Consider the following 14335-nt stretch of genomic DNA (forward strand, 5'->3'; position numbering starts at 1 on the left):
AAAATTAATCTCTTTATCAAACCACAGAGTCCCCATAGCTCACAAAGTCTCTGTTACTCAGCAAGTTAAGTTGTCTGCTTGTTTCATCCTGCCTTGAAAATGTGTTTTGTCTGCGAGCGACGTTCCATTGCGTATACAAAAAATGCCCATTAATTAAAAATTATGGCCATAAATTTTACTTTTTTTTATTTTTGTTGTCTTCTTCATCGTCTTCTTGCTCACTTCCGTCTCTTAACTGCTTTCTACATGGAAAATGAGTGATAAACAGCGCACAACACGCACAAATTGCTCGAACAATTGTCTGCGGCAATTTAAAGGAGATTCAAATCAATTATGTGGGGCATGCATCCCAAGGGTAAAAAAAAATGAATTTTCTCTTCCGCTTTTCTTTTCCACGTGTAATTATCGTTAAATTGTCCTCTGGTTCGAGTTGGAGTTCGAGTAAGTCTGACCAAAGTTTTGTGGATTTCGTTCGCATTTATCATTGTGTGGCATTCACGCAAAAGAATGTGAGGAATGTTTTTCATTTGTTCACACAAAAGACAAATCTTGGGGACAAATGATGAATTTATTACTTTTTGCTCATATATATGGCTTTAACCCCTGCCCGTTTGCCTCTCTCACATTCATTTTCTTATCTATGCTTTTGGATCGCACACACACACATTGCTTTAAAACATAAATGAAATTCCACAAATTTCTCTGTTAATTACTATAAATACCGCTTTTTTCACAGACACACACGAGCAAGAGAGATAAGGCTCTTCTTCGTGTTTTTGGTCCCCGTTGGTGCGATTTGCTGCCATTGGGCGACTAAAGTGAATAAAATTTTGCTGAGTGTGTGAAATTTATCATAATGGATGCTGGAAACGAGAAACATTGAATTAATAATAAAAGTAGTCGGTCGTTAGGGAAATATATACAACTTGCCTCGACGCAACTTATCTGCCTTTTAAATAAATAATTTTTACAAAAGTCATTAATGAACGTGCAGAAAATCGATTTAGTCTGGAATTTTGCACCTGAGAAGTGCCTCGATGTCGACGTATTTAATTAAGAAAATAGTTTCCAATGGAAAAAAAAAATCTAATTACGTTTTTGTTCTGAATTGTTTTGCACCGAAACTGACTTTAAATCCGATTCGATTGCTTTTTATCGCAAAAACAAAACAAAAAAGTGTTCATTAGTTAATTATATAAACAGCAAAATCTAGATAAATAAATTTTGCCCAATGTTGCAACATTTGTAGAGCGGCGCAAAAATAGATTACTAATTTTTGTTTCGTAATAATATTTTATTCGGAGGTACAAAATGATAATGATAATGGAATTGAATGAGCTTCCGCCGAACAAAAATTCATCGAACTTTATAATAATGGAATAAAAGTCGGGCAAAAATCGGGACATGCCAGATAATGAACACAATAACAAAAGTTTTCGGTGTTTTTGATAAAATAAATGTACCTCATGGGACATGCCTTCGTGTATATTCAAAAGCTGATTATTAGCTGTATTTGCGGAGGTACAAAAATAGTTTTTTAGTTGAGTATTGATTTCTATGTGTACTCTAAATTTTAATGATAAAAACATTTTAATTTCATTAACGATAATATTATTACGCGCTTGGGGAAATTTTTTACAGGGAGCGGAATTTTTGGCATCGAAATGAAATTTTGTTGATAGATTTTTAAAACTGAAGAAATTTGAAAAAAAAAAAAATAAAAGAAAATATTTCAGCTTTAAAGTTTTGAGATTTTTTAGCTTTTAATTTCATAATTATTGAAACTTTTTAGTTTTTTAAAATTCTCATCTCTTGAATTTTTTTTCTTTCTCAAAATTCTCGGCTTTTAAATTTTTAAGATTTTATATTTTCTCAGCTTTTGAATTTCTTAAATTTAGTATTTTTAGCTTTTGAGTCTCTCTACTTTAAAAATACTCAGTTTCTCAATTTTTTAGGTTTTGTGTGTCAGATAAGGAAAGAGCCGAAACTCAAAATCTAAAAAATTTCTAAGAAAATAAAAAATTTTTATCTTTTAAAATTCAAAAGCTGAAAATGCGAAATCTAAGAAATTCAAAAGCTGAGAATTTTTGAAAACTAAAAATTTTGAAGAGTTGAAAGGCAAAAGCTAAAAGTTTTCAAAAGCTGAGAATTTTTAAAAACTAAAAAAATTAAAAAACTGAGAAGTTCAAAAGCTGAAACACTCAGATATTTGAAAACTGAGAAATTTAAAAGCTGAAAAATCTCAAAAGCTAAAGAAACTAAAAAACATTACAAAAAATTAAACAAACACTAAATTCGCCCCTTATTCTATGCAATAAATTCCGCATCTGAAATTCAATCTGTCCCAAAAAATACATTTGCATTAGGCAAAAACTGTTTTCCCATCATAATTAGTAGAAATCCATAAAATTTTCGAATTGATACGAGAATTGATATTGAATATTTAATTTGCAATAAATTCCATGCAACTTTCGATTAAAATCCCGAAAATGAAACAAAGCTTGACCCAAATTACATCGAACACGGTTTCAAATAACAAGAGTTGAGTTAACAACCATCGATTGTTCAAATCTCATCCGATCCATCATAAAGCATTTATTTATTAAATGAACGTGCACTTAAATCTCCTTCCATTGTTCGGGATTCGAACTATTGTTTCGTTACATCGCTCATTCGCCTTGTTTGGGTTGAAAGAAGAGAAGCAAAAAAAAAATGAAATGAAATGAATTGTTTGCCCTTTTTTGTGGGTCATAAAGAAAATTAGTAGGAGGTTCACGATTGAATTTCCATTGTTATAAAGTGGTACAAATTTTCGCCATTGGATCTCACACCTCGCAAATTTTTCGTGACGTTGAATGTCGAAGAGCGAAGTATCGAGGAATTGTCCTCTTTTATATTACATTATTATTTGCGGCGAAACGGAACGGTTTCTCATCCTCACCATATTACATTTCCCATTGTTCTCCGCAACGACGACGACAACAACAGCACAAAATGCTCAGAGAAAACATCAACAACATAAAATCATGTGATATGCCAGAACATTGTTGTTATATGTTATAACCCGTCTATTGTTGTCGGCATTGTGTTGTAATATTATAGATTTTTGCCCTTTTTTCAGTCCTTTTCTTGTCGGCGCGCAAGCAAACAATGCAGTAATGTTGGTGCTAATATAAAAAACATTTACAACCAGACATTCCTTATTATTATTGCTATTGTGCAAAAGAATGATTTTCACAAATAATATAAAGAAGTGTGGCACAGAACTAATCACGAAAAATTCAATGGAATTGTAATGGTTTATATTCATTAATTATAGGTTGTCTCTCTTTCTCTCTCTCTTCTTGGTATTTTCTTGTTATGTGGTTTGCCACATTTTCCCTTTTCTGACATTTATGATATTAATTTAAATTGTAGACATCCTGTGGATTCGTTTATTTTATTTGAAATGTTTGTTTGAATTAGCAATATGGCGATTTGTGAAGTTTTACTTTTAGATCATTTTTTGAACTTCTCAGTTTTCGAATGTTTTCAGCTTTTGAACTTTTCAGATTTCAAATTTTTATACTTTCGAACTTATTAGCTTTCGAATTTCTTAAAGCTGAGAAGTTCGAAAGCTAAAAAATTTGAAATCTAAAAAGTTCAAGAGCTGAAAATATCAAAAGCTGAAGAAAATCAAGAGCTAAGAAATTCAAAGCTGATAAAAGTAAAAAGCTAAGAAGTTTTAAAGCTTAAAAATATGAAAACTGAAAAGTTTTAAGGACTGAAGAGCTGAAAATACAAAACCTGAAAATCTAAAACTAAAAAGTTAAAGAGCTTAAAAATCGAAAAACTGAAGTAAATCAAAAGCTAAAAAATTTTAAAACTAAGAAATTTAAAAGCTGAGAAGTTGAAAGCTGAACAATCCAAAAACTGAAAAGTTTTAAAGAGCTGAAAATATCAAAAGCTAAAAAAAATTTTTTAAAATTCAAAAACTAAAAATAAAAACTGACATCCGAGCAAAAATCTATCAAGTTCAGTTAAACACAAAACCAATACATTAACAAACGCCCCGCACTCTAAATGGTGTTAGAGAAATGTGTCTGAATTCAAGATAATATCTCTCGACGTGTTCTCATGAATGAATAAAGAAAGTTAATTGAATAGACTCGAGGAAAACAAACAAGTTGTTTGTGTTAAAAGGAGCGAAAACTACTAACAATGTCTGTTGTTAATTTCAAGCTAATTTCTTGTTAGAGACTTGTTAGTCTGCGAACGACATGGCTTTTGCCACAACTCAGAAATTCTGATATTTTTCTGCCCCTGCAGCTCTTTTGTAAATTTCCATTTTTATTCGATGGTAAACAGGACTCGAACTGTTGTAAGTTTAATATCGATCAGACCTGTGCCTTCGAGTAATTCGATTTGAAGCAGGTTGACAGAAAATGCAGTGCAGAATATCTGGAGAAAAAAAGGGGGAAGAGCAACAATAACAGCAGCAGTAAAAAGTTTATCTTTGAGACAAGGTACCTGTCTTTATAACTCAATTATAATCATCGTTATTATTGAAGTAGGTTGAAGAAGGAGAAGAAGAAGGAAATAATACACTTTTGTTATACATCCATATCCTTCCGTTCCTGTACCTCCGAACAACGAGTCTACTATTCACATCTTGCCTTTTTATGTAGGAATAATAATAATATCGTCGTCGTCTTTCGGCTAAACAAAAGGTACATAGAGAATAAGATGAAAATTCCTTGTTAATATTCATCATCATGAATATTTAAAAAGGTCAAATATAATACACATTCCTCTTTTACATCCTCAGAAATAATAATAAGACGAAGAAAATGCGAGACGATGTCAATGTTTTGCGTATTATATTATTATTACTTTATAACATAATGTTACGTTGAATAATACAGTCTCGAGAGCTCCAACGATGATGATGAAATGTAAAACGAGGGAGATTGAGTACTTTTTGCTTAGAATGTTTTGCCCTTATTAATATATTTTATTAGCAAATCTTGAGACGATGTTGTGACAGACGGCATAGTAGCTCGTCAGGAGAGTTGTCAACATTGTGGAATGACTGAAGGGGGTGCTTGTGCGGTTAGATGTAGTTGAATTTTTAGGGGAGTTGACGCGTCGTGAGTTTCCGTTGACTCGTAATTGATTAAAATTTCTTTTTAAAAGTCTTCAATTTGAATTTTTTATAGCAAAACTTATTAATTTGACTCTTTTGGAATATTTTAAATACGGAAAAAAATTCTTGATGGCCAAAAATGAGATTTTAATCCATCATATCGATTTTTTTCAAAATATGAAAAAAATTTAAAGTATAAAAAAAATTATTTTAATTTAATTAAATAAATTTTATAACTTAATATATGTACTTTATTAAATTAAAATAAATTTTAAATCAAATAAAATAAATTTAAAAAAATAAAATATATCTAAAAATTAAAATTTTATAAATTAAAATAATTAATGAAATTAATGAATAAAAAAATAATTAAAAAATTAAAATTAAATTAAAAAAAATAAAAATTAATGTTTTATAACTTAAAATAATTAAATTAGAATAAACAAAAAAATTAAAATATAAAAAAAAAATTAAAATAAAATAAAAACAAAAAAAATAAATAAATTTTCAAAAATATAAATAAGTTTTAAAAATTAAATAAATAAAAAAATAATAATTTTAAAATTTATTTATTGAAAAAAAAAACAAATAAAATTAAAATTTAGTAGGTATATATTTAATTAATTTTATTTAATTAATTAAATTTATAATTTAATCAAATTATTAAAAATTTTAAGAATTTTTTCTGAAATAAGAATTTTGACGTCAAAAATGAACATTATTAGATTTGAACTTTTACTTTTCAACCGAAATCCAACTTTTTTTCATTACCTTTCATCTCAAGGTCCCATTTTACTGTCCTACTATAAAATTCTCGGGACATTTATTTTAATAAAACATTTTTTCTTTCTTGACATCACTTGAATGGATGCTCTAAACAAACAATATCGCTCCGACCTACTTTAACATGCCACATAATGCCTGTCATTTCTAAGCAAAACAAACAATTCCTGACATAATTTTTTCCTGTCTCATTCAACCTTTCTTCTTTTTTTTTTCTTTCTATCTTTCCGTATCTCTAAATAAACAACAATAAAAAACGAGAAAATCTTCTTCATAAAAAAATAGAGAGAAAAAAATTCACGAAAGCAGCCACAAATATTTATTTACCATTACGAGTGCTATTGCTGTAAAAAGCATGATAATGTAATCTAACAGCAACCTTTAAAGGAAAATTTCGTTATAAAACACACACACACACATAACCCTACTCGAGTCTCGTTTCGGGGAACAAAAACTATTTCGATTCAATTTTCTTGGCATATTTTGTGTACCTTTTGTACACGAAAAACATGAATCTGACATATTATTACAACAACAACAACAAGCAAGCAAGACGAAAATTTAATTTTGAAAAACCTTTTTTCGTCTTTCGCTCGTTGTTGTTGTTGTTTTTTTTTGCATGAATATGTCATGGTAGTAACATATACTCCTAATTTTCCTGACAATTTCAAACCTAATTTGGGAAATCTGGTTGGAAGTAAATTGCTTCGTAACTACTTGTGTGTACTCCGCCCTTTTTTTCATGTTTAAAATTGGCTAAGGGATCGTCGACATTTTAGTTTCTCGCCGCAACGTAAAATCAATTGCCAGCTAATTTTTTCTGGTTTCGCCGCAACTACCGCAAAAAAGGGGTTTCCTGATTTTTTTAACTATTTTTTTTTTTTTGTAAAAGGCAATTTTTATTACATAACTCCATTTTGAGTGAAAAGATGAGGACTTGGAGATAAGAGAGACCATATGTTGTCATTTTATAGACGCTCCTTAGACAAAAACTTCTTTGATGTCTATCTCTTGACATTGTTCGATCGATTTATGTTACAAAAGAATAATAGAAAAAATATCGATAGCAGCAGAGAAGAACAACTTTTTTTTGTGGTGTCTGATCAATTTTCGTTCATTTTTCCATCAACTAAAAAAAAAACTTTATCCATTTATTACGAAAATTTATATGCAAGTGCTTTGAATTAGCATTTTTTTTTGAATTCCAAAAGTGGTGAATTTACTTACGAAATTTATTGGCGACACGGGAAGTGAATTCAGAAATTTGATAATCGCAAAAATGCAAAAAAAAAAATAAAATAAAAGGAAAAACACTTGGACTCCTTTTTTGTCTTGAAAACATTTTTTTCCATCAGTCTACCTCGTTTACATGAAAGCTACAATTTTGTTACAAGTCTGTTTGTGCAATTTTTTTTGTTGAATCAAATTAACCTAGATAGCAAGTACCAACCAACAATGGACTTTAAAAAAAATTTTTTTTTTTGAAGACCTGAATCTCCGTCTCTCCTCTTGATTTCCTTCCTCCTTTTGTTCGTTGTCATCGTCGGTACTTGAGTGCGAAAATAGCATGCAAAAAAATGCAAAGGAAAAAAAATTTACATAATGGACTTTCATTGCATAGACTTAGCTTTGAGAGAGAAAAAAAAATTGTCGGAGTGAAATAAAATGAGGATGATCCTTTTCTGAGTGCATATTGAAGTACAGTGAATTGTAGTAGTTCCAGATAAATGCGGGATTTAAATTTTTCCTGTTAAGCTGCTGCTGCACAGTTCACAGATTTGTGTTCGAGATGCGAGAAAAAAAGGCGACATAAGTCAAGTGATCTTTTTTTTGTAATTTAAATTTTTGTTAAGGCGATGAGTTTATGGAATCGTTTTAACGAAAAAGATGTTCTTTAGGCATATCGGAGTTTTTTTTTCGATTTTTTTGAATATTGCATTTCAAATTTTGTTTTTAAAATTAATTGATTAAAAATTAAAGTGAAAATAAAACATATAAAAATTAATTATTTATTTTATTAATCGTTAAACATTTTTAAAAAATTTAAAAAATAAAAAAAAATTATTAAAAAAAATATTAATCTTATTTTAAAGCTCAATAAATTAATTGATTTAATAAAATTAATAAAAAAATTAATTTTTATTTTTTCATTTATTAAATGATTAATTATTTTTTAAAACTAAAAAAATTAAATAAATATTTCTAAAAAAAATAATAAAATTATTATTTTAAAATTTGGTACTTAAATTAATTAATTTTAAAAATGAAAGAAAAACAATCAACTTAGAAAATATTATTTTTTAAGGTTTTAAATTAGAATTTTTTTAATTTTTAAAGATTTTTTGTGTACTTTTCAGAAAAATTTAATTTTTAAAGACAATAAATTTATCTATTTTTAATATAATTTTTACAAATTAAAAAAAAATGTTTTTTTAAACATTGTTTTAGAAAGAATTTTATATTTGAGTTTAATTTGATCAAATAATTGTTAAATAAAATAATTTGATTAAAATAAAATTAAAAAAATATTTAAAATTTCTGAATTTATTTTTTTTTAATATTAAAATATTTTTTGTTAGATTTTTGATCAAAATTTCGAATTTTATTATTTTTTAAAAGCTTTAGAGACTATATTAAAAATGTAAAATTTTTACATTTAAAACTATTTCACAATCTCCTCAGGCAAAAAAATCACAGAAAAAGGTCACAACCCATCTTTAATCCAAAATTTCTGTTGGAAAATCATTGACTCGACAAGCACGACTGACACACATTTACTTCTTACACCGAATCTGGATTGGATTTTCTGCACGATTAGTCAATACTTGATTTCCTATATTTTTTTTCTTTATATTCGCCTTGCCTCGGGAAATCACTTTATGACTACAATTTTTTGTCGTTTCTCGTAAACGAGAAGGAAAAGTAAAAAAAACTACTTAACTACAACAACAACAACTATTTTTCTCTTTTATTACTTGACTGCGAGTGCGAATGAAATATTCATGCGATCAAATCTTATTTCAAAAAGTAATGAAAAGAAAAAAATTGAAAGAAATAATATTTCTTCAAGACGCAAGAAGAAAAAAAAAATAATTCAATTTTAAATATGATTGAACATTTTTGATGAAATGGAATAATGAATACGATGAATTTCGCATGATTTTGCTCAATGAACCAATAATCGATATTTTTTTATTTATTTTCCTTACGAAAAATGCTTTGTGAATTGTTTAACAAGTACAGCTAAAAATTATTTCCGTTCAATCTTTGTTTTTTTGAATTTTTCGTATTTTGTTGGAATTTGCTTTTTTAACTAACTCATACATTTTTGTTTGTTTCTTTACAGCTAACAAGCAGAACGGAGAACAATGAAGGAAAAATGCTGCTAGAAAGGTAAGAAAAGTATTGAAACAACAATAAAAAATAAAAGAACAGAAACGTTTTTAAATATTTATAACATCAACGTCGAGTTTTTTTTTATTTTTATTATTTACGGGAAATAAGAAAGAAAAAAGGAAGAACGAGAAAAATTCATAAAGAAAACAATCTCCGTGTACCATTTTTTGTGTGAGTTACAAAAACAAAAAAAAAAGAAGAAAAGACACTTTACAAAAGTATTGTTTTTCATATTTAACAAAGCGAGGCATAACTCTTGTCTTGTGTAACATTATTATTATTGTTGTTCAACAAAAAAGTATTTTTCTTTTCTATTTTATTCTTATAGATTTTTATTATTATTATTATATGCATCCATACACCAAAGTTCTCGTTTTTTGAATTTTTCGTGTAGCAAAAAGGTACCGTCGCCTGTAATAAAATATGAAACATAACAATAACAATAAAAATATTTGTCTAGTTTTACTTTATCAAAATAATAAGAAATAGCAGAAACAAGAGAAAATCGAGGAAGTAGGAACGTACATAAAATTTCTTTATTGAAAAGTTGTGAGAAAATTGATAGAATGGGAAAAAGGTAACGGAGAATGTTACACTATTTTGTGGATTTGTATATATGGGGTGAGGTACAAGTTGAATGAACTTATCTAAAGACTTCTCAGTTTTTAGTTTTTGAATTAAAGCTCTTGTTAGTTTTTTCAGTTTTAAGTTAGCTTTTAAAAAGTTCTCAGCTTTTCGTTAAATTTTTAGTTTTTTGATCTAAAAAAGTTTAAAATAATAAAAGTTTGTTAAAAAAATTAATTTTTAAGAAAAACTAAGATAATTTTCTTTCAACTTGTACCGCATCTTTTCTTACAATCCATCTTCAAACGGAAATTCAATAGAAACTTCTGACACATGATGTTGCATTTTCTTTCTCTTCCTCTATTCTATATAATTTTACGATTTTTCATGGGAAACGATACAACTGATTGGCTCTACTCACACACAAACACACACGTAATTGACTTCTTTGCTACACACACACACACAAAGCTCACATAATTCGGCGAATGAATTGAATAAAACATTTCCACAAGAAAAATATTTTTAGGATTGTTTTATTAAGCCAGCGACCGAAAATATAATGAAAACACACGAAACGACAACATAGCACAAAAAAAAAATGTTTTATCGATCAAGAAATTTATTACCGAATTTATTACATGATGGATGTAATCTGGAGTTATTACGACGACACATGAGCACGAGGACATGCTCTTGTCAATCTTCCAAGACAAAACTTTCTGATGACATAACTTTATTTATTGATATGAACGTCCTTGTGGGAAGCATTTTTGCTGCTTTAATATTTATTTATTATCGCAAGCACAAAACTTTTCTTCCAAGACAGATAAATGATGACGACTTTAGCAAACAAAACAATTTTTTGTTGTCTCACGAAAAATTGAATTCATCTTCATAATCCTTTCTTTGTATTTTTTTTTTCTTTGCAGCTCGTAGACGAAGTTTTCAGTGTTTCTCTCCCGGGCACAGAAGATATACCTAAAAAATAATAAATAATGAAAAAATAAAAAAAAGTGAAATGAGAAATAAGTGTCAAAGTTTTTCATCTCCTGAAAAGCTACAAGTCCTGAAAAATAAATGAAAATAAAATAAAGTTGATGATATTATAAAAAAAAAATAAAAATAAGAAAAGAAAAGCAAATAAATAAAAAAAGTGAAGTGATGATAAATTTTTAGCAATATGGAAGTTTTTTCGGCCAAAAATTGAAAAAAATAAAAAAGTGAAAATTAAGAAAAAAATGAAACGTCGTGTCACAATCGCTTTTCCGCCGATTCAGTCGAATCACAATCCATGCGGATTATCGTTATGTTGCTGTTACACCTCTTCTTCCTATAATAATAACAACAACAACAATTGTTCGTTCCATTCGTGTGAGCTTAATAACTATAGCAATCAACGGCATTTTAGCAGTAGAAGCAGCAGTGCTTCGTCATCGTGTTCATCTTCGTCAACCACGTCAATGCATCGTCGAGCTTCGAACACATCACTCGACACGGATGATTGGCGCGTTTACCTTTTCATTGCCGTAATTGCTGTCGGTTGTTACCTCAACGGCATCCATGGGGACTTTGTGCACGACGACATTCCCGCAATTACGATGAACAAAGATGTTTTGGGTGCCACGCCGCTCACACATGTGTTCCGCAATGACTTTTGGGGCACCCCCATGTCCGACATCAATAGTCACAAGTCGTATCGACCCCTTACGACACTCAGTTTTCGGTAAGTAATCAACACTAAAAGCATTATAATTACGATAATGTGACAAAAAATTAGAGATTGTTGAGTTAATGGATGCGGAAAGGGACACTAATTACCATATAAAGACGATGCGGGAAGTAATCTGTTGCTTTTGCTTCGCCTAAGTCTTGTTCGCAATTGCAATTAACTACAGAAGATAAGATACTTGTTTGCATGAATGACAACGACACATGTTACTTACCCCTTTTGTCGTTATTTCGTCGGGGTAGTTTGAGTGTAATAATAGTTTGAGGTTGTTCAGACAGACATTAACTAATGGGAGAAACGTGTGGTTTGTGTCACATCAGAATACCATTTATAACCGATTTATGGGTGAACTTGAATATTCTACGCTTTTCTATCACACGATATTGTGAAGAATTTAAGTTTCGAAATTTTATTTATTTTACGAGAGCTAAACAAAAATGTTTAAAAATTATTTTTTTTTAAGTCAGTTTTATATTTTCAGATCATTTTTTTTAAAAAAAATTTTTTTTTTTTTTAATTCTTAAATTGACTTTTTATCAATAAAAGCTAATAATTTTTATTTTCAATTTTTTGTCAGTTTTAAATTTTTTGTCAGATTATTTTTTTTAAATTTATTAAGAAAAATTTGTAAAAAGTTGAAATTTCGAGCTAAAATTTGTAAGATTTTTTTTAGCTCCTAAATAATTTTTGAAAATTAAAAAAAAAAAAATAGTTGAATTTTATTAAATGACTTGTTCAATGTTCAACTTTTTTGTCAGTTTTAGTTTTTTAAGCTTAGAAAGTCAAATTTAATATAAAATTTGAATAATATTTGTTAAAATTTGATATATTTAACTTTTTAGCTCCAAACTTGTTTTTTTTTTTAATTAAAAATTTTCACGAAATCTAAAATTAGAGCTAAAAATTTTTTTGTCAGTTTTTTTTTATTTTTTAAGCTCAAGAAAAAAATAATTTGGAAAATTAAAAAAATTTGAATTAAAAAAATAATTTTTTTAAATAAACTAAATTATGCAAATTTTTTTCTACAAAAAATTTTGAAAAAAATATAAAAAACTTCATTCAACTTCGCAATTCATAATTTTGTAAAAAAATTTAGAAAAAAATTAGTTTATTAAAAAAAAATTAATGAAAAAAAAATCTTAAACTTTTCGCAATTTAAAAATATTTTAATAAACGATAATTTTTCACTCAACAACCTTCAACTCAAGAAACACGAAAAACGAACACATTGCGTTTTCCCATAAAATCTCCATCCACGCAACGAAATAAATAATATACAACGAAAGACGTGAGCTGAACATGACAGTCTTCATATATATATTTATTTATATGAAAAATCATAAATTTTAGTACATTTTTTTTGCTTTGCCAAAAAATGTCGACCAGCAGCCGCTTTTATGACGAAAAAAAAATATGATGAATCTATCTTGAATGTACTTTTATTTGTGTTACGCTTGATATTTTCGACGTCAGCATGTTTCGCAAAATTTATAAGCCTTTTTTTTTGCTCGAAACAGAGAAAAAAGTGAATGAAGGACATGAAAGAAAAATTTCGTAACGTGGATAAAGGAATATATTTACCGTGTCGAGTCGAGTGTTCACCCTTTTTTATTTTTTTTCCTTTATTTTTTTTTTTTTTTTGATGTATGTAAGACGAACATTGTTTATCTTATTTGAGGTTTTCTTTATTATTTCATCTTATTTCGTCTGTTACTGCGTTCTTCGTATCAAATATCACGTCAAGGCTATCAAGAGTTGCCTTGAAGGAAAATAAAAATAAAATAAGGTTTTTTTTTTGCATAACTTTAACATCTGTTCGGAGGAAAATCCCTCACATCACGTGAAATTAGTTTGCGTGTGAAAACTTCATTTTTCAAGATTTATAAATCTTAGCGGAGGAATTCTCTCTAAGAAGACGAAAAAGGAGATAAACAAACAAGAAAAGGAGATAAATGCCGCAAAAAAGTAGGTCAAGAGTGTCATTTTTCATTTTCTCTTATTATTTTAACGAATTTTGACGTTCAACGGGAAACGGAAGGAAACAGGTAACCAAAGCAGTGCGACTTGGAGCGAGAAAGTAATTTCATGGCAAATATTTGTAGTAATTAAATAAGCGCCCACTCGAGTAAATATTATTAATTATCGTCTTGTCTCTCGTCAAAACGTAACGTTTTAATGATAAACAAACACAAAAAATGCCGTTTGACCCGAATTGTCGGAATTTCTTTCAACGGGATGCTTTTAAACCCATTTATCATCATTTACAAGTCAAACACCTCACATTTCCGCGCGATTGCGTCACTAACTGCTTTAAAAAAAAGTCCTCCATAAATTACATTTCAATCATTCCTAATAACTTTGACACCTTTCTCCTTGATGCTCGATGCCAGTTTCAAGCAGATATGTCACAAAATGTGTCTCCAATTCGAGCGAGCAATTGGTAGCGGAAATAAATTGCCTTTAATTAATCATAAATTCTGACAGTTTTATTACGCTTACATTTTAGTTTTTTTTTATTGGACTTTTTTTTTGTGTGTGAGTTGTTTCGTCGATTCTAACAATTTTGATACATAAAACATGTTGCCACGTATCGCTTTTTTGTGGGTTTTCGGTTAAAAGCTAACCAAATAAATGGATAGAAAAGTAAAAAAAAAGTTTGTCAACATAATATATTAAATGTTGGCGGGTTGTAAAAAAATTTGCGTGCTTCTATTGAATTTTTTTTAATGATTTTT

The 14335-nt window shown here is 28.4% G+C and overlaps 1 protein-coding gene across 3 annotated transcripts in view; it reads left to right on the forward strand.

The window, feature by feature from the left end:
- The window catches only part of LOC134837800 (protein O-mannosyl-transferase TMTC1-like), a 65219-nt gene that overhangs the window by 20897 nt on the left and 29987 nt on the right, over window positions 1-14335 (forward strand). For all 3 annotated transcript variants that reach the window (XM_063853188.1, XM_063853190.1, XM_063853189.1), the window contains 2 exons: window positions 9255-9301; window positions 10801-11594. In XM_063853188.1, coding sequence (XP_063709258.1) covers window positions 11110-11594 — 485 coding nt within the window. In that variant the 5' untranslated portion in view covers window positions 9255-9301; window positions 10801-11109. The remainder of the gene's footprint in view (window positions 1-9254; window positions 9302-10800; window positions 11595-14335) is intronic.

Source organism: Culicoides brevitarsis, chromosome 1 (assembly GCF_036172545.1).
Source record: "Culicoides brevitarsis isolate CSIRO-B50_1 chromosome 1, AGI_CSIRO_Cbre_v1, whole genome shotgun sequence".
Taxonomy (NCBI): domain Eukaryota; kingdom Metazoa; phylum Arthropoda; class Insecta; order Diptera; family Ceratopogonidae; genus Culicoides; species Culicoides brevitarsis.